Here is a 20,824-nt window from a genome sequence, read left to right as displayed (position 1 = left end):
TCAGCCATAGAAAAAAACAAAACAAAATAATGCCATTTGCAGCAACATGGATGGAACTAGAGACTCTCATACTAAGAGAAGTCAGAAAGAGACAAATACTATATGATATCACTTCTATCTGGAATCTAATATGACACAAATGAACCTTTCCACAGAAAAGAAACTCATGGACTTGGAGAACAGACTTGTGGTTGCTAAGGGGGAGGGAGCGGGATGGACTGGGAGTTGGGGGTTAATAGATGTAAACTATTGCGTATGGAGTGGATAAGCAATGAGATCCTGCTGTGTAGCACAGGGAACTATATCTAGTCACTTGTGATGGAACATGACAGAGGGAAATATGAGAAAAAGAATATATATATATATGACTAGGTCACTTTGCTGTACAGTAGAAACTGATATAACACTGTAAAGCAACTATAATGGAAAAAATAAAAATCATAAAAAAGAAAAAAATATTAAACAACAAAAAAAGGAAACTCTTCATTCTTTTCAGGGAGAAAAACTTAAGAAGCCTCTGATGAATATCAATAACGTGGTTATATGTATGAAAAAAGAGTTAAAAAGAAATTCATATCAACAAGAACATCTAAAATATGCACCAAAAATCTATATAAGACAGAACCAAAATGCATCATCAGGGGAAGGCACAGTTAATTATGATGAAAATTCATTTAGTGACCCCAAAAAATCCTAAGTTCCTATAAGAGGTCCTTCCTCAGCAACTACTTTTTTTTTTTTTCTTTTTTAGTCACCTTACCCCATGGCATATGGAGCTCTCGGCCAGGGATAAGATCTGAGTCGCAACTGCGACCTACACTGCAGCTGTAGAAATGCTGGATTCTTAACCGATTGTGCTGGGCTGAGGAACAAACCTGCATCCCAGTGCTCCTAAGACACCACCAATCCCACTGCACCACAGCGGGTACACCCCTCAGTAACTTCTTTATTGACCTAGTTTTAACTCTATAAGAAGCTTTCACTTAAAACATTTATTGACATGAGAGTAAAAGTTCTTCATACTTGCCATCACTACAAAGATTCCAAAAAAACCAAAAGGATCAGAGGTTTATTTACAAAATAGAATAAGCACAACTGTGTTTGGCAAGTACCCTCACTTTTTGACTTGAACAACTTACTTTAGATCACATATTACTGCATATACTCTTCCCAATTTGTCCTGGCTGTAACCCTGAAAGTTGAATTTATTGTTCCTATCCAAGTACTCTGGTAAAACTTCCAGTAGAGTTTCAGTAATGACAGAGATAACATTCTGCTCCTCAATAAGATGTCGAGCCTGCAAAATACGTCAAGAATACTCTTTTTAGTATTAACTCATTAGAGTGAGGACTTTATTCAATTGGTTGGTAAGTTATTACTACTATTTTTTTTTTTTTTTTTTTTTTTGGTCTTTTTAGGGCCGCACCCATGGCACATGGAAGTTCCCAGGCTAGGAACTAGACCACAAGCCTAGACCACAGCCAGAGCAACACCAGATCTGAGCCGCATCTGAGACCTACACCACAGCTCACAGCAATGCTGGATCCTTAACCCATTGAGAGAGGCCAGGGATTGACCAGCATCCTCATGGTTACTAGTCTGATTCATTTCCACTGAGCCACAATGGGAACTCCCAGTAAGACATTTTTAATAAATGTTTGTTGAGCATCACAGTCAGTCCTTAGTCTCACAGAATAGCAATTTCTAAGAAATTACTTTCTAAAAGTAAAAATGCCCTATTCCTAACTAGAAAACACCTGTCTGAACACCCTAAGCCTATTACACAGGTTATTTACATGAATGTTTACCATTAGTGAGCAAAGTAGAACAGATATACTTCAAGACTTCCATCATATTATTATCTATTCTGACATTCTCCCCCTCACTCACAATCCAGTTTCTTTTCCCCATCCTTTTCTCTAGCCTTTGAAAAGAAAACACAGGAACAGAGTTCCTTTCACGGCTCAGCAGTTAATGAGCCCAACTAGGATCCATGAGGATGCAGGTTCAATCCCTGGCCTCACTCAGTGGGGTAAGGATGTGATATTCCTGTGAGCTGTTCTGTAGGTCACAGATGCGGCTTGGATCCCACATTGCTGTGGCTGTGGTGTAGGCCTGCGGAACCTCCATATCCTGAGGGTACGGCCCTAAAATAGCAAAAAACAAAAAACAAAACAAAACAAAAAGTAGGAAGAGTTAACCAAACTGTTCAGGAGAAACAGGAAAAGTAGTAGTATAAAAAGGAAGCTGGAGTTCCCGTTGTGGTTCAGAGGGTTAAGAACCCAAAAGTAGTGTCCATGAGGATGCAGGTTCAAATCCTGGCCTTGCACAGTGGGTTAAGAATCTGGCATTGCTACAAACTGTGTCACAGGGTTGGAGATGTTAGGACCCAGTGTTGCTGTGGCTGTGGTGTAGGCTGGAAGCTGCAGCTCCAATTTGACCCCTAGCCTGGGAACTTCCATATGGCACAGAGCGGCCCTAAAAAAGCAAAAAGAAAGCAGGCCTGTGGAAAGGCCTCCACTCTCCTCCCAGGCCTATGTTGCACCATGTCATGCAAATGCCTGACAGTTATACTCTCCTTGGGCTTTGTTTTATCTTGATCTAGGCTCCCCGCTGCCCAACCCCTAATATCAACAACAAAAACCTAAAAAACAAAAGAATAGCACACACAAAAAATCTTCTTGGTATTAAAAAGGCACTGCTCCTAACTTATTCTAAAAACTGAGAAACCAGCCCCAGACTTAACCTGCAGGGATCAGGACTTTTGGACCAAGACAGTGCCATCACTCCTACTCTGTGAGTTACCAGGTCCTTTGGCATCATTCAAGTATTATTCACATGCAGATACCACTGAGGCAAGTGGATTCTGAAAACTGTTTTAATTTTACTCACCACTAAATAAAATTCTTAAAAAACAAGTATTACTTAGAAAAACTGCAAAGACTAGTCAATACTTACCAAAGTAGGAACAGTAAACATCTGAACTGAGAGTGCAGTTACAGAGATACTTCTGTCATGATCGTCACTGATATAGTCCTTCTGGAGCTGCTTATAATACTGAAAGATACAATAATAAGTGGAGAAGCAATTATTAATGACTGAAAACTTTTAAAATTCCAATTTTAACAGACGCTACATTTGTTTCTGTGTATAAGATGGCAAGTACTATAATTCCCATTTATTAAGGGGAGATACTAAAATCAAAAAAATATACTAGAAAGAGAACAACAAACAAGAAACCAAATATGAATTCAGTTACTCAATGTAGCATATTTAGAAGTCAAAACTATTTAAAAAAACAAAGCACACAAACACACACAAAAGTAAAAATCACAGAGGACCGCAAAGGTGCAGTATATTCTTTCTCCAAACAGAATCTGGGGCAATCATTAGCAGATTTTATACCAATGGACTAGGGCAAGGACTGTATTAAAGTATTTAAAAACTGACATGACCCAGGAAACCATGCAACCATCAGAATCATTCCAGTCTTAAAAAGAATGGATGCTGGCTGCACATAACTTCTTATCCATACTGGTACATACCACCTGAAAATAAACTGTGATATACTGGGAGAACAAACATAATAATACATCTAGTCACATATCAAGCATCTACTACATGTAACTACAGTGTTAGATCCTTGACCTATGTATTTAATTTCATCCACTAGAACTCAAAGTTTAACGGTGTTCCCGTCATGGCTCAGTAGTTAATGAACCCGACTAGCAATGACAAGGCTGCAAGTTCAATCCCTGGCCTCGCTCAGTGGGTTAAGGATCTGGCATTGCCGTGAGCTGTGGTGTAAGCTACAGACGCGGCTCAGATCCTGCGTTGCTGTGGCTCTGGCGTAGGCTGGCAGCTATAGCTCCAATTGGACCCCTAGCCTAGGAACTTCCACATGCCGCGGGTGCAGCCCTAGAAAAGACAAAAAGACAAAAAGACACACAAAAAAAAAGGAATTCAAAGTTTAAGAGGTACTCATGGTTTACAAAAAAAAAAAAAAAAAAAGAATCTCAGTAGTGAGATTTGCTGTTGTAAAAGGGAAAATATTCATTTTGGATCACACATATGCCCAATATTCTATCTCTAAAGAGTTTTAGAAGAATAGAGTCGAAAATTCGAGTTGTCATCACCTTTTAAGAAACCAAATATCTTCGTTACTTTTGACAATCTACTTAGAAGAACCAGGAAGTGCAGGTAACTTATCCCAAAGTATCATTTACTTAAGACAATCATTATTTCATTCCCTGATTCCATCTTGGGTCCTACCTCTGTCCTGTCTTAAGTTTTAGAGAGTTGCCTGTAACTCAGAATGACAGTAAGCTAACGAGTATTTATTAGATACTTTTGTATAAGGCAAAATAGAAGATTAAAGAAGTACATGTTCTAACTAATCTAACTTAAGAAAAACACACAAAAAATATAACATTGTAAGGGATATATAGGAGATCAATAAGACAATATCAAAAAGCTCTAAATTTTATCTTTATATTCTAGCCTCAAATAGTTAAGCATAACTCTTACCCATCAAATTCCTGCCTCCTTTTAGCCCTGTTCCTTTTCTCTGCTATACCTTTCAACTAGTCACTTCTCTTGCTATACTTTTACTAACAGACAAATGATTAGGAAGGGTAAATACATATGCAAATGTGGTAACTTCCTATTACTTTGTCGAGGCAAATAAGAGGTCACTGTCCACTTTTCTCCTCTCCCAGACTACTGTTTCCTTACTATCAAACATGAAAACAACTGAACTTTTTGACAAAGAAATGAACTATAAAATTAAATTCTTGCTTCATAATTTTCCCTTTTGCTTCTATTATTTCACTTACAAAAATGGTTTTCTATTTGTTGATAGCTATAAAGAACAATTACCTTCACAAATTCCATAGCAAAGAATTTTTTGTATTCCATCTCCATAAAAAAACTGCTGAAGATCAATTCGTGAAGGATCTTACGGGCACCTATAAATCATTTTTGGGGGAAGTGGGGGAGTATCACCAAGGCAAAAAAAAATTCCAGCTATTAGTAGTGGCAGAATATTATAAAAGTATTTCACATGCTAAAAGACCTCAAGGACTCAAATATTAGTAGCATTTATTACATTAATATTTAATAGCTAGAATTTAAAATACATATACATAATGCCTTTTCCCTCTTCTGCATCCCTTCACCACTGTATCTTACTTTATTCTACTTCCAACTCTTGTCCATTCCTTTTGGTTCTGTTTCACTAAAAACTACTCTTACTCTGTACCTTCCCTCTCCAACCCCTTTAGACTTTCTCTCACCTTTTACTTTTGGCTATTCATTTAGATTTCAAAAATGAAAATTAACATAACTTTTATAATGGTGCTATTACTTGAATATATGTATATTCTTTTTTACTAGTCCTGACTAAATGAAAAAGCACTATAATAAAAAGGCAATAACCCTGGATTTTAACATTGTTTTAACAAAGAAAAATGCATATTGATTGGTTAAGATCACCTTGAAAGCATAATATCTTATCAAGTTCACTGATTTAATAAATATAAGAGATCACAACTCTTAAGGTCATAATCTTCCTTTGCTTCATGGAGAGCAGCATTAAGTAGAGATCTACCTACCTTTATAAAGCTTTGCATCCCAAAGCATTAACCTGCTTATGAGACAGGGATTCTCAGAGCCAGGTTCTTCTCTAAGGCATGCTTGACAAAAGATCTGTCTAAAGTCACCTACAATCAAAAGAAGTCACATAATTTTTATTCTTAGAGTATTTCTCGCAAAAGTACATTTCTATAACATACGAAAAAACTAACATTAATCCTCCCATACTTGATGTCAAGAATAATAATATTAATATTAAAGAATGGAGAGACAATAAAATACTATTTATAGCACCTGAAATGCAAACCTGAAAATTATCAAGACATAGTAAAAAAAAGAACAAAAAGATATTTTACTTTATACTCAATGACATTTTAAAATTCTATTTTTAAAAAGTATTTTATGGAGTTCCTGCCATGAAGCAGTGGAAACAAATCCGACTAGGAACCATGAGGTTGCAGGTTCAATCCCTGGCCTTGCTCAGTGGGTTAAGGATCCCTCGTTGCCATGAGCTGTGGTATAGGTCACAGACGTGGCTTGGATCTGGCGTTGCTGTGGCTCTGGTGTAGGCCGGCAGCAACAGCTCCAATTCGACCCCTAGCCTGGGAACCTCCATATGCTGCGCATGCGGCCCTAAAAAGACAAAAGCAAAAAAAAAAAAAAGTATTTTATGAAAAATAAGAAAAACAGGCCATATGCTTACTTGAATAACTCATAATTTTATTCATCCAGGATCCCAGACGCAAAGCAAATTTCTGATGAGCCATAACCTCAGAGTGTAATACTTCTACATGCAGTGGATGTTGAGAGACATTTTCTGAATGACTCTACGAAGAAAGGAATATTAAAAACAAACTAGTTTTTTAAATCCTGATTTAATTAAGTAATGTATTCTTCAAAAAGAGAAATCACATAATTGTTAATTGTTGTTCAAATCTCTGAGTCTAAATGCTCCAATCCTATCTTTATTTAGGATGTCAAACTACTTGGGCTCTTGTAATGTGCATTCCTCTTAAAATTCTCTTTTGACCATAATTCAGAAAATTACCTTAATATCTTCCTTTGCTTCCTGGCAAGCAGAAAAAGCACCTGTTTTAACAGCTCGACGACCCTAATTATAGACAAACATGACAATTAGTTAGTGGACTGACAATCCCAATCAGTAAGTAATATATAGCTCGAAGATCTAATAAAATCTTAATTATCATCATATGCTGACTGCCTAAAAGTCCTAAAACTGACAATACCTAGAAGATAAACATAAATGTTTTGCAACTTTATGTAGCTCCAGAAATTTCAATACTGCTAGCAGAGAATTTCTATTCTTTAGGATCCTAGATTTCCTGCTTGGCAAGTATGTCAGTTATTTATTCATTGTAGTATATTCTGTTTCTATCAGATAATAATAACTTGAGTTTACTAAACTCCTGCTTTATGCTTTAAATATTTTTCATGAGTGAAGTTAAATTTCCTCAACATATGTTTTGTAACACACTTGTGGTCCACTAGTGGGTTAGAGGTGTGGCCAGGATATTGATTCCTCAAGCCCTAGAATCACTATACTAATTACTAGTGATGCTTCTTCCACTGAACTACACTCCTCCTAAGGGTAAGGATTAGGTTAACATTCCGTCTATATACCTGAGGAACACGCTTTGGATGGGTATTGAATAAAATCTGAGCAATGCTCTCAATATTATTCTATAAATAGTTTTATTAACTAATGTTAAAATCTCAGAAATGATCAGCATTTCATAATTCATGAATGACCAGTTTTTCATAATTCATGCATTCATTCAGAAACAGACTGAGGTTGAGGTGACATCCTTAACTACTCTTTACCAAAATATTTAGTAACTTTCTAATTATTTAGAATAAAAGAGGAAAAGTATAAATAGTTATCTAAAACTATGATATACACACACAGAAAAATCAAGTTTAACCAATTTACTTAGGCGATAAGGAATAAATCAAGAGATAGTTGTACCTAACACAAAACTAAGTTTACATAGCAAGGGCTGGTCATCACGTAACTTCCAAAAAGCTGATGGAAAACAGCATAATAATTCAAATGAAGATCACGAACCTCTTTGTCTATGGCAGTGGTATGCAACTGGGCTTCTGCAAGCTCACAGTCAAGAGCTCTCTGTAGACTGTATATGACATGGTCATATGAATGGTGTTCATCATTGAAAAGGACACAGTAGTATCTATCATTTTTCTCTCTGTTTTTTTTTAAAAAAAGATAAATATTTAAACACTACAACCAATAAACAAAGTATGAAAAATAGGCTTAAATAGTACATGTCATCTGTTGAAACAATAACAGGTAGTTTCCTACATACAGGAAAGTACCACTGTAATACTGATACAGGGAACAACTTTAAGTGGTACAGTGCCATGGAATTTTAAAGCCCTGATAAAAGTATTGCTTTTTCCAATCTCCTAAGTCTCATTACTTTCAGAAGTAAAATATTATTCTCAGTTAGTGGTAGTATGTCTTTAATACTGTTCTTAACTCTGGCTAATCTTCTAGTTTGACAAAGGGAGAAAAGGCCTCAGGCTCAGACCTTCGAGAAGACAATAGTCAGATTTTATTAACATTTTTTTTTTTTTTTACAGCTGTAATTTTAGCATGTGGAAGTTCCCAGGCTAGGGGTCGAATCGAAGCTGTAGCTGAGGCCTATACCACAGCCACAGCCACACCCAATCCAAGCCATATCTGTGACCTATGACATGGCTTTCAGCAATACTGGGTCCTTAACTGCATCCTCATGAACCTGCATCCTCATGAACATGATGTTGGATTCTTAACCTGCTGAGCCACAATGGGAACTCCATATTTTATTAACATTTAGTTTGTACTGAATTTATTTTTACCTTCTAATTATTGCGATACTAGTTTTATAGTACACTTAAGTAAAAAAAAAAAAAAAAAAAAAAAAATTGTGTCTATTCAAAGTGCCAGCACTACCATTTGACTGTAAGACCTCAGACAAATCACTTAAGCTTTTAATCTTGCTGATTAAAACCTTTTCCATCTCTAAGAGCATAATATCTACCTTTTGAGAGTAGTGTGAGGATCTTCTAAAATATATGAAAACAGCTGTCATAGGCTACACAAATGTCAGATGTTATTATCAGTTTTAAACAGTTTACAACAATACACTTTTTAAAAATATTCAATTGATCCTTATAACTCTTCAACTGATGTTTTCTCAGGCCTCTTACAGCTTAAGAAATGGAGGCTCAAAAAGACTTCTCATAGTCCCAAAAGCAGTGAGGATTAGTATTTAGACCTATAAATTTGAAGTCTAGTGCTGTCTACAAACACAACGATATTTAAGCAATCCACCCTTTTTAGACAGGTAGACTGTTAGTATTATGTTTACCAACACAAACTTTTTTTTCTTGGGCCACACTCACAGTACAGGGAAGTTCCCAAGCTGGGGGTGGAATCAGAGCTATAGTTGCCAGCCTACACCACAGCTCAAGGCAACGCCAGATCCTTAACCCACTGAGTGAGGCCAGGGATCAAACTTCATGGATACTAGTCAGATTCGTTTCTGCTGAGCCATGATGCGAACTCCCCCAACACGAAGTTTCTTGAAGTGTTTAACTGATCGATCTATTTGAAATTAAAATCTTGGGGGACATAATCTCTGATGACCTTTATTTTTTCAAGAAGTTGATGCCCTAGTAAGAGTCAAAACAACACATTTAATGTCTTCAAATTAAAACTCTTAATTCTCTCTCCTAAAATACAAACGAACCCAATAAACTCAAAAACCTGTATTTAGATTTGAGATGCAATTTTGTGAAATTCCTAATATTACACAGGTAGAAAAATTCCCATAAGGCCCAAACTGTATTTCATGGAATCTCTTTTGCATCTGTAAGAGGAAATGAAATATTAATGTCACTGAAAAGACTTATGATTGTTAGAAGTTGCCAGGGTATTTTGTTTGTTTTGTTTTTGTTTTTGTTTTTGCTTTTCAGGGCCACACTTGCAGCAAGATGGAAGTTCCCAGGCTAGGGGGTCTAACTGGAGCTGCAGCTGCCGGCCTACACCACAGCTCACGGCAATGCTGGATCCTTAACCAACTTAGCAAGGCCAGGGATTGAACCTGCATCGTCATGGATACTAGCTGGGTTCATAACCTACTGAGCCACAAATGGGAACTCCCTAGAAATTGCCGAGTTTTAGCCAAAAAAAAACAAAACAAAAAACAAACAAAACTGTTCAATCCCTACAATTGAGATAATCCTAGATACCAAAGCACAGGGCAAAGGACTATTGCTAGAAACTGCAGGGAAGGAGGAGGCAGAGACTGGAGCAACAATACCTCAAGCAGGTTTATCGACCAACAAAGTGGCCACAGCACTAAGCAAAGAGAAGTGGGGCTCCCTACAGCTTAGGGAGCATAGGGAAAGGGGTAATTTCAATTTTTAGCACATTCTATTTTTTTTTTAAAGATTTTATTTATTTATTTTTTTTACGGCTGCACTTGCGGCGTATGGAGGTTCCCAGGCTAGGGGTCAAATCAGAGCTGTAGCTGCTGGTCTAGAGCACAGCCACAGCAACGCCAGATCCTTAACCCATGGAGCCAGGCTAGGGGTCAAACCCGCAACCTCATGGTTTCTAGTTGGATCTGTTTCCACTGCACCAGGATAGGAACTCCAGCACATTCTATTTTACCATAGTTTAGTGATGGAGTAAGAAACAGGGAAGATACAAGTTATTTTGTTATAATAGTTTCTCCAGCTATTTTTGTCTTGAAGCTTTGTGTGTCATTTTGTACAGTTACCACCTAACAGCTATCTTATTTTTACCATCAAAATTTAATCAAGAAAAAAGCTAAAGACCTGTACTAAACATAGATACTCTGTTCCAAAGTCCCACCTTTGTTTACAAACCTCTCAGTGAACCCAAAGATTGGTCCAGGCCAGGATTAAACCAGGCAATTTACCTCTCTACTGGGATGAATAGCTGCTAGGTCCTCATAAATTATTTAGAATAGGAGCCCTATCATAGTTTTTTTTTTTTTTTTTTTCCCCCTTGAAAATGAGACACTCCTGATGAGTTTCTTCCTTTGGCTTAACTTCTGTAGAGTGCCTAAGCAAAGAATTTCATATAAATGGATATTTTAAAAGTATTCCCAAGAAGCAATTCTCTAGAAAATTTTCACTATGATAGTTAAGCAGTAAATGACAACACAGACGTTCCAACACCGATTTTGCAATATAAATAACCACCATTAAAATTTTCCCTTTAATGCAAACTATTGCCTTTGGAATGAATAAGCAATGAGATTCTGCTGTATAGCACTAGTCACTCATGATAGAACATGATAATGCGAGAAAAAGAAAGCATATCTGTATGTGTGACCAGGTCACCTTGCTGTACAGTAAAAAACTGACAGAACACTGCAAATCAGCTATAATGGAAAAAATAAAAATCATTTAAAAAAAAATTTCTCCCTTTAGGTGTTCCCATTGTGGCTCAGCAGAAACAACTCTGACTAACATCCATGAGGACGCAGGTTTGATCCCTGGCCTCGCTCAGTCGGTTAAGGATCCAGCATTGCCGTGAGATGTGGTGTAGGTTGCAGACGCAGCTCGGATATGGTGTGGCTGTGGCTAGGCCAGTGGCTATAGCTCCGATTGGAGCCCTAACCTGGGAACCTCCACATGCTGCCTTTGATGTGGCCCTAAAAATACAATAAATAAATAAAAGAAAAGAAAAGAAAAGAAAATTTCACCCTTTAAAAAAATTTCCCCACCTTATCTGGAGTTCAGGAGGCAGTTCTTTTTCCTCTTCCCATATAGTCATTTCTACAATATATTTTATCACAGAAGGGAATATTCTCCTGGCCTGGGCAATCACCTCTTCATTCAATGGACAACGTAAGCTCTGCAAGAAAAACATAATACCAACAACTGTATATAAGTAAGTGGATGAGGAAGATGTTATTAATTTTACAATAATAATTTCAATGATTTTATTACACCATCCTCCAGGAATGAATTTAAGTTCCGCTCAAGAGATTGCTATCCACATCAGTTTGGCCAAGTTGGAGCTACAGGAGACAGAGAGGAAAAGAGGCAGAACCATGGAACACCCCACCACTGCCACCACTTCATGATTCTCTCCCTTTAGAACAATTGGTTATAGGGATTGGTTATTCCCTACAGCTTACAAAAACTTTTCTCATTAATTTGTTCAGCTGATCCTCATAGCCAACCCTATAAAGAAAAGCAGAGAATTAATGGCACTTAAAGGGTAAAGATCCCATCCAAGGTCAAAGAACCTATAAATAAATATAATAAGTAAGACTAAAATCTAGGTCTTTTGACTCTCATGAAAAACAATTTTCATTTCATTACAGAATACCACCTCCTTAATAAATAAAGGTTTGCACAAACCAATCAGCTTAAAAAATGCATCCAAATGCTCTATATTATAAACCATTAGAGAAATGCAAATGAAAACCACAATGACACACCCCTTCACACCTGGTAGGGTTATTATAATCAAAATGGCAGATAATAAGTGTTGGCCAGGATGAAGAAATTTGAACCCATATTTGATGCTGATGGAAATGTAAAATGGTGCAATTTGGAAAACAATCTGACAGATGCTTAAAATGTTAAGTTACCATATGACCCATCAAAGGTACTCCTAGGTATCTATCCAAAGAAAATGAAAATATATATCTGTACAAAAACTTAAAAACAAATGTTCATGGCAGCATTATTCATAATAGGCAAAAAGTGGAAACAACCCAAATTTACATCAACTGATGAATGGATAAATAAAAGCGTATATCTATATAATGGAATAGTATTTGGCCATTATAAAAGACTGAAGTATATGCTAAAAAAGCACTAAAGTACTAAGGTGTACTTATTTTTATTTTTTTGCTTTTTAGGGCCACACCCTCGGCACATGGAGGTTCCCAGGCTAGGGGTCAAATCGTAGTTACAGCTGCTGGCCTACACCACAATCACAGCAATGCAGATCTGAGACATGTCTGCAACCTATACAGCTCACAGCAACGCCGGATACTTAACCCACTAAGCAAGGCCAGGGATCGAACCCACAACCTCATGATTCCTAGTTGGATTCATTTCCACTGCACCAAGATGGGAACTCTTTTTTTTTTTTTTTAAGGTCTGTACTTTAAATGGGTGAATTTTTTTTTAAATATTTTTTTCTGTTTATTTAGCAACTTAAAACATGTTGGGCACTGCTTTAAATGCATTCTCTTATTAATTCATTTTATCCTCTTAACATCCTTGTTGCTAGTCCCACTTTACTGAAAATGAAATGGAGTCATAGAGGTTAGATAACTTGTCCTTGATCACACAGCTAATGGGTACAGAGCTGAATTTCAAATCCAGACAAAATGGCTGCAGAGTTAAATGGGAGAATTTTTAAACACATATGCAAGTTGTATCTTAATAAGCTGTTTAAACAAAAGAGTAAGCAGAAAATATAGCAGGCCTTAAGGCACACATGCACAAAATCCAGAAGAAATTCAGTATAAAGCTTTTAATATTAAACTCTAACTTACTTGCTATAGACTTTATTAATGAACTATATTTTATTCTGTGGTGACCAAAACATTAACCCATGCATTTGCTCTTTTGCACCTATTCTTTCTCATTCCCCAATGCTTTTAGGATTTTAATGTCTACTATCTCTTTAATATATAAACTTCCCCTGGAGATTTTGCTCAAAAGCTTTTACTTCCAAGTGACAAAAGTATTAACAGTAGTATTAATCCACTACATTTCTATTTCTTACCTCTTTTAGCTAAATATAACTTTTCAGGCTTTCAGAAAAGTATAATCTGAAGAATTAAAGGAATCTATTCATTCCATACTGTATCAACCAGAGGCTAAGTTCTTCAGAAGAGGTCTGATAAGTATATAAGAAACTTTCAGATAGATGAGTATAGCTTGGAAAATAAGTAGGTCAATTAGAGGGAACAAAGGGTTATAATCAAAATAGATTTTTATTAAAAATACCTTAATAATTAACCTAGAAATGTACTGCAGGACTAGAGAGAAACTGCTCTAAATATACTTCAAAAGATGTTGCCAAATGCTGGGCATGATGGGCTGATTAGTATCAGCCAGGTCTAATTACATTTGATAAATCCCTATTGTGGCTGGCACAAAGCCACACACCTGGCAGGGTATAGATTTCACATTCACAAAGCAAAGAAGAAACAAATGGTAAGTACATAGGACTGTTTGAGTGGCAACTGATTAATCATATGCTAGTCATAAGTGCCCTTCTCTCATGTCCAGATCATGAATCATTTCCAGAATATCCACATTTATCTTTAGAATAAGCATGAATGACCAATTACCTCTTAAATCTAACTCTAAATCCAAAGAAATACAAGATCAGGTTAGCACAGGACTAAATTCAGTGTTCTGAAGTCATACAATTCAGGAAAACCCTAAACAGACCAGAACCCCACAAGGTCGAAGGAGGAAGGCTAGTTTTAAAACTAGATGAGCAATTTAATTCCCAAGAATTTTTCAGCTACTTAACACAAAACAGTATGAAAACAGTTTTCTAAAATAAATTATGAAGAGGATATAAAAATCAAGCCACAAAGCCCTCTAACTATATGCTAAAATATTCTGATACCCTTTTAAAAAATCAGAGGAGGAAGTGGAAATAAAAAAATTAAAAGGGTTCTTCAAAAAAAAAAAAAACCAAAAAAGAGAACGAATCGAAAGGGTTAAAACTGGATAGAATGTTACATGTAATGGACATCTGGTGATATCTGACTAAATTTTTTATTTGTCAAATGAAGAAAAATCACCTGACATCAGGACTAGTAAATGAGTGAGAAGAGGCAATTTAAAGATAGTGCAGAATGATAAGGTATATGGAGGAAAAAGTTAATGATAGGTGAATAGGTAAAAAATATATGAATATTCTTAGTATTATTTTTATTTTTGCAACTTTTTGTAAATTTGAAATTATTTCCAAATTCAAGGTTAAAAGAAAACCATACTGGAGCCCAGATTCTAAAGATATGAATTTCAGGAATTCCCTGGTGGCCTGACGGGTTAAGGATCCAGTGTTGTCACTGCTATGGTTTGGGTCACCACTGTGGCACAGGTTCAGTTCCTAGCCCAAGAACTTTTATAAGCTGCAGTTGCAGCCAAAAAAAAAAGAAAGAAAGAAAAATCTCAATTTCAATTCCAACTACCTACCACACTGTCTGGATTACTATGACAACTTTGAAAATACTTCAAACCTGGTGGACCTAGGAGTTCCCTCTGTGGCTCAGCGGGTTACGAACCCGACTGGTATCCATGACAATGCGGGTTCAATCTCTGGCCTCCCTCAGTGGGTTAAGGATCTGATGTTGCCATGAGCTGTGGTGTAGATGGTAGATACAGCTCGGATCCCACATTGCTGTGGCTGTGGCACAGGCCAGCAGATGCAGCTCCAATTTGACCCCTGGCCTGGGAGTTTCTGTATGCTGCAGGGGTGGCCCTAAAAGGCAAAAATCAATCAAGTGGACCCAATTCATAACTCCTATTTTTTTTTGGTCTTTTGTCTTTGTAGGGCCACACCCATGGAATATGGAGGTTCCCAGGCTAGGGGTCGAATAGAGCTGCAGCTGCCAGCCTACACCACAGCCACAGCAATGCCAGATCCAAGCCACGTCTGCCACCTACACCACAGCCCAGATCCATAACCCACTGAGCAAGGCCAGGGATCAAACCCACAACCTCATGGTTCCTAGTCAGATTTGGTCCCACTGCGCTATGATGGGAACGCCTTATAACTCTTTTTTTGGCTTTTCCTGGCAATTCTCCTAATTATTTCTCCAGAAGAACTTGTGACTACTTTGTCAAGTTCCAAAACAAAATTTGGCAGTTCTTCTGAATGGGAATATTAATAAATTTAAAGATTAATAAAAATTAAAATTAATCTTAAAAATTAAAATTAAAGATTAATAAAAATTAATCTTTTAAAAAATAATCCAAAAGGAAAACTTTTTTTTTTTTAGAGCCACATCTGAGGCATATAGAAGTTCCTGGGCTAGGGGGCTAAATTGCAGTTGCAGCTGCTGGACTATGCCACAACCATAGCCAACACAGGATCCAACCTGCATCTGTCATCTATGCTGCAGCTTGCGGCAACGCCAGATCCTTAACCCACTGAGTGAGGCCAGGAATCAAACTTGCATCCTCATGGACCCTGGTCAGGTTCTTAACCCACTGAGCAACAATGAGAACTCCTTGAAAAATTTTTGAATCTTTCAATCCAAATGCCTTAAGATTTTTTTTTTTCTTTCATGCCCATAAGAGAACAGTTTTAAAGTTTTCTTAAAACAGAGCTGGCAGATTCCTTCTTGTTTTTTTCCTGGGTATTTTACCTTTTTTTTTTTTTTTTTTTTTTTGAAGCTATAGCAAATGGGATATTTCTTTCACATTTTCTTAAAGCTATTGCTTGTAATGGCATTCAAGAAACATTTGTTGAACATATTAAACAAGCTAATGATTTTTAACGTATTAGTTCTATAACCAATAACCTAACTAAACTATAATTTCTAATGCTTTTTCAATTAAATTTCTTGGGTTTTCCAGGTATAAATCACAACTATTTTGCCTCCTCCCTATTATTTATGTATTTTAGTTCATTATATTTGTCTGTTTGATTGACTTCCAAAGAAGTGTAAAATAACAGTAGCAATAGTGGATTTCTTTATCCTGTCTCTATAATGGGAATACACTAGTATTTCACCATGAGGCATGCTTACTAGCTATTCATTTGAAGTCAATAATCCAGGAAGAAGATGAGAATGTTATCAAAGAGCTACTTTCTCAAAAAATGCCAGGTGGAAACAGTTTCACAGGTGAATTCAAAGAAGAGTTCATTCCAAGAATGTACACGTGATTGTGTTACATTACTCCTTTAAAATTAATTTCACCAGATGTTTTATTCACGATTCCAGCATAATAATTACTAATACAACTGATTTATAAATTCTGTATTTTTTCAGATCTGAAGTCAGTATAATGTTGGCTTTATATAACAAATTTGGAAAATTTCCCTTTCCTTCTATTCTCAAGAATAATTTGTATGTGTTTTTTTTGTTTTGTTTTTGTCTTTTTGCCATTTCTCGGGCCGCACCCATGGCATATGGAGGTTCCTAGGCTAGGGGTCTAATCGGAGCTGTACCCGCCAGCCTACACCAGAGCCACAGCAACTAGGGATCCGAGCCGCATCTGCAACAACCTACACCACAGCTCACGGCAACACCAGATCCTTAACCCACTGAGTGAGGCCAGGGATCGAAACTGCAATCTCATGGTTCCTAGTCAGACTCGTTAACCACTGAGCCACGACGGGAACTCCTATATGTTTTTGATATCTGTTTAGTGTTTGAATAATTTTTTTATCATTTTATTAGGAACACTTTAAAACAGAGAAAGAGATATTAGTATAATAAAAATAATTACCTAAATTTATTATCTCATTATTTTTCCCTGTATGCTTCTTTTTCTCTCAGGTATTTTAAGGGAAAAAAATAATCATGATGTTTTGCCCCCTACATTTTTTTTTTAATTTTATGGGAGTATTGTTGATTTACAATGTTGTGTTAGTTTCAAAATTATTCAGTTATATATATACATATATCCATTCTTTTCCAGATTTTTTTTCCACATACGTTATTACAGAATATTGAGCAGAGTTCCCTGTGCTATACCGTAGGACAGGTCACTGCTGGTTATTTATTTTACCTATAGCAGTGTTTATATGTTAATCCCAAACTTTTAATTTATCCACCCCCCAACTTGCTCAAATTTTAAGTTTGTTTCTGAAATATGAGTCTCTTTCCATTTTGTAAATAAATTCACTTGTATCATTTTTTAATTATATTCCACATATAAGTGATATATATTTGTTTTTGATTTACTTAGTGTGATAATCTCTAGGCCCATCCAAATGGCATTATTTTTCCTTTTTTATGGCTGAGTAATGTTCCATTGTAGATATGTACTACATCTTTATCATTCCTCTGTTGATAAACATTTAGGTTGCTTCCATGTTCTGACTATTATAAACAGTGCTGCAATGAATACTGAGATGTGTGTACATTTTTGAATTATGGTTTTCTCTGGATAGATGCCCAGGAGTGGGATTGCTGGATCAAATGGTAGTTCTGTTTGTAGTTTTCTGAGGAATCTCCATACTGTTCTCCTTAGTGGTTGTACTAATCTATATTCCCACTGGTTGTGTAGGAAGTTTCTCTTTTCTCCACACTCTTTCTAGCATTTATCGTTTGGTAAGTGAATTCATACGTATTTATTTTTGTCTAAGTTATTTCACTTAGCATAATACTGTCCAGGCCTATCAATGTTGTTTCAAATGGCAAGATTTCATTCTTTTTTATGGCTAAGTACAATTCCATTGTGTATGCACACACACACATCTTTATCCATTCATATAATGATGGGCACTTAGGTTATTTCAATATCTTGGCTACTGTAAATAAGGCTGCAGTAAACACAGGGGTGCAGATACCTTTTTGAACTACATAAACTTCGTACTTCTTTTTTCTTAATTTCATCTTTGTATTATTCATTACAATGTATAGAATATATAATTTTTGTAATTATCTCATCTCCTGCAACTGCACTGAACTTATTTATTAGTTCTAACAATTTTTTAGTGGATTCCTTAGAATTTTCTATATACAAAATCATGTCATCTGCAAAGAGAGCTAGGAACACCCCACTAATAGTGCCACATCACACCAAGATTTGTAATGATGCTAACACTGATAACTGATTTCAGGTGATGACAGTATGATGCCCAACCCCCCCTCCACTGTAAAGATTCATTTTTTTTCCCTTATGACTAGCAAGTAAACTATGACATAATTTAGAACCATGTGAATACTGTTCCTCATCAACTCAAGTTTTAAGGGTTTTAGTGTCTATTAATGATCCTTGCCTAAATCAAGTATTTCTTAAGGTTTGCAAAATGTTGATTTTTCTTATTATCCCTTCTCTATTAATATTCCACTAAAAAGAAGAGCTTTAACCTCATGCTGGGGATACTTACAATGAAATACAATTCCTACTGAAAAGGCAGAATGAATGTTTAGTTAATTTCCTTTAATCACCATTTTTAGAGTAAGGGATTGATAAGTACATACCACTGCCATGGCAAAAAACAAGTTTTATTCTACTTAGCTCTAATACAAGTTTTACTTTTAGAAATTCATGGATTTTTATATATTGAGTATGATTCAATCAATTACAGTGGTTATTGATTACTGTCTTTTTGATGCACCAATTATCCAGCTCAGGTCAGTGAGGTTCAAGCTGGGTATTAGGTTCTTTTGACACAAACCCATCTTCGTAAGCTTATCTTATACCCTAACTCATATCTGGAACCAGGTATTTTTACAAGACCTGATTTCCTTTAGTGGGGAATGGTATTTAAGAGACCAAAATCTAAACTCTAGATTCACTGCTATCAGGAGCAGTTTAAAGAGTATAAAAACTATTCCTTGAAGTTTCAAAAAGGATTTCTCTGTAAAACTATTTGAGTGTGGCACTTTTTTAGGAAGGACTTTTACTTTTTTTTGTACCACGTTAATCATTTTTATTATAGTATAGATGATTTATAATGTTGTGCTAATCTCTGCTGTACAGCAAAGTGACCCAATCATATACATAAATATATATATATACACATATATTCCTTTTATTACCGTCCATCACAGTCTACCCCAAGAGACTGAATACAGTTCCCTGTGCTATACAATAGGACCTCAATGTTTATCCATTCTAAATGTAATAGTTCACATCGACTAACTCCAAAGTCCCAGTCCATCCTACTCCCTCCCCTCTCCCCCATGGCAACCACAAGCCTATTCTCTATGTCTGAGTCTGTTTCTGTTTTGTAGCTAGGTTCATTTTTATCATATTTTAGATTCCACATAACCTTTCTCTTTCTGACTTACTTCACTCAGTACGAGAAGCTTGAGTTGCATCCATGTTGCTGCAAATGGCATTATTTCATTCTTTTTAATGGCTGAGTAGTATTCCAGTATATATGTACCACATAAGAAGTACTTTCTTGTGACAACTTTTTAAATTTCTTCATTGGTTACTGACCAAGTTTTCTCTGTTTTTGAATAGATTACAGCACTTTATACTATCTGATAAAAGAATATAATATCAATAACTGTATTTGCAGAGTCATATAAAGACCCTTTCATAATTCTTCTGTATCTGTGAGTCTATGGTTATGTTCCCATTCTTCTTTTTAACTGTCTGTATCTGGGTTTGGTCACAATTTTTTTTCTTAACTGGGATGTATAGAGGATAATCAGTTTATTGACATTTTTTTCCTTTAAGCAGAGCATTAATGAATTTATGTATTAATTCTACTGCTTCCTAATTCATTATGTTCTCTTTCTATTAATAATTACTTCATTTGTTCTTTTAGGCTTATATATTGTTTACTCTTAATTATCAAGTTGACTGCTTAAAAAAAAGTATCCTGAGTTCTTTTCATTGTAAATTCATTCCTTCTTTAGAGAAATATGGAATATAATTATCAAGCCCTTAAATTCTTTAGAGTTGAATAAAACTCTACATTTAAATATTAGAACATAAAAATCAGGATTCTCAATGGAATTTAATTTAACTCATACACATAACATTTATTTCTATTTAATTTTACCAAGATTAAAATAGTTAGCAATTGAAAAATAACAATATTCTTACCTCTTTTGTAGTACCTGCTCTGCCAGGTTCATGACTTAAACAAAAAGGGCCAGTTTTCCATGCTTCAGTGTCTCCACAGTCACAAAATCCTCCTCCAGTAGAGGTATGCATCTGATAAATGAAAAATGAGTTTGTCTTGATTTTAAAACATAAGACAAAGCAAAGAATGATAAAGATGACTATATAATAAATACTCCTCACTATTTCAACCTTAACTGCCTTAATGCTACAGATGTATATCAATAAACATCTGAATTAACAAAAAAAAAAAAATCCTAAATAATCACAACCAAAACAGACCTTCAAAATCGATACATTTCTGAAACATATTGTTTTCAAACAATAGTTTTTAATATTTTGTACTAATGGAGAACAGATGGTGAAGTGTGCAAAAAATAACATATACAACACACAGAATGCTTGAGATTTTCTGATTAAAGAG

The 20,824-nt window shown here is 35.8% G+C and overlaps 1 protein-coding gene across 4 annotated transcripts in view; it reads right to left on the bottom strand.

The window, feature by feature from the left end:
• UBR1 (ubiquitin protein ligase E3 component n-recognin 1) overlaps positions 1–20,824 on the bottom strand; it is a 155,020-nt gene that overhangs the window by 94,350 nt on the left and 39,846 nt on the right. For all 4 annotated transcript variants that reach the window (XM_021097089.1, XM_021097096.1, XM_021097091.1 and 1 more), the window contains 9 exons: positions 20,383–20,493; positions 11,376–11,506; positions 7,679–7,817; positions 6,641–6,703; positions 6,296–6,419; positions 5,613–5,720; positions 4,879–4,967; positions 2,959–3,057; positions 1,140–1,297 (listed from right to left, as the gene is read on the bottom strand). In XM_021097089.1, coding sequence (XP_020952748.1) covers positions 1,140–1,297; positions 2,959–3,057; positions 4,879–4,967; positions 5,613–5,720; positions 6,296–6,419; positions 6,641–6,703; positions 7,679–7,817; positions 11,376–11,506; positions 20,383–20,493 — 1,022 coding nt within the window. The remainder of the gene's footprint in view (positions 1–1,139; positions 1,298–2,958; positions 3,058–4,878; positions 4,968–5,612; positions 5,721–6,295; positions 6,420–6,640; positions 6,704–7,678; positions 7,818–11,375; positions 11,507–20,382; positions 20,494–20,824) is intronic.

Source organism: Sus scrofa, chromosome 1 (assembly GCF_000003025.6).
Source record: "Sus scrofa isolate TJ Tabasco breed Duroc chromosome 1, Sscrofa11.1, whole genome shotgun sequence".
Classification (NCBI taxonomy): domain Eukaryota; kingdom Metazoa; phylum Chordata; class Mammalia; order Artiodactyla; family Suidae; genus Sus; species Sus scrofa.
The sequence above is the reverse complement of the archived record's forward strand: the minus strand, read 5'-3'. Positions and strand labels throughout refer to the sequence as shown.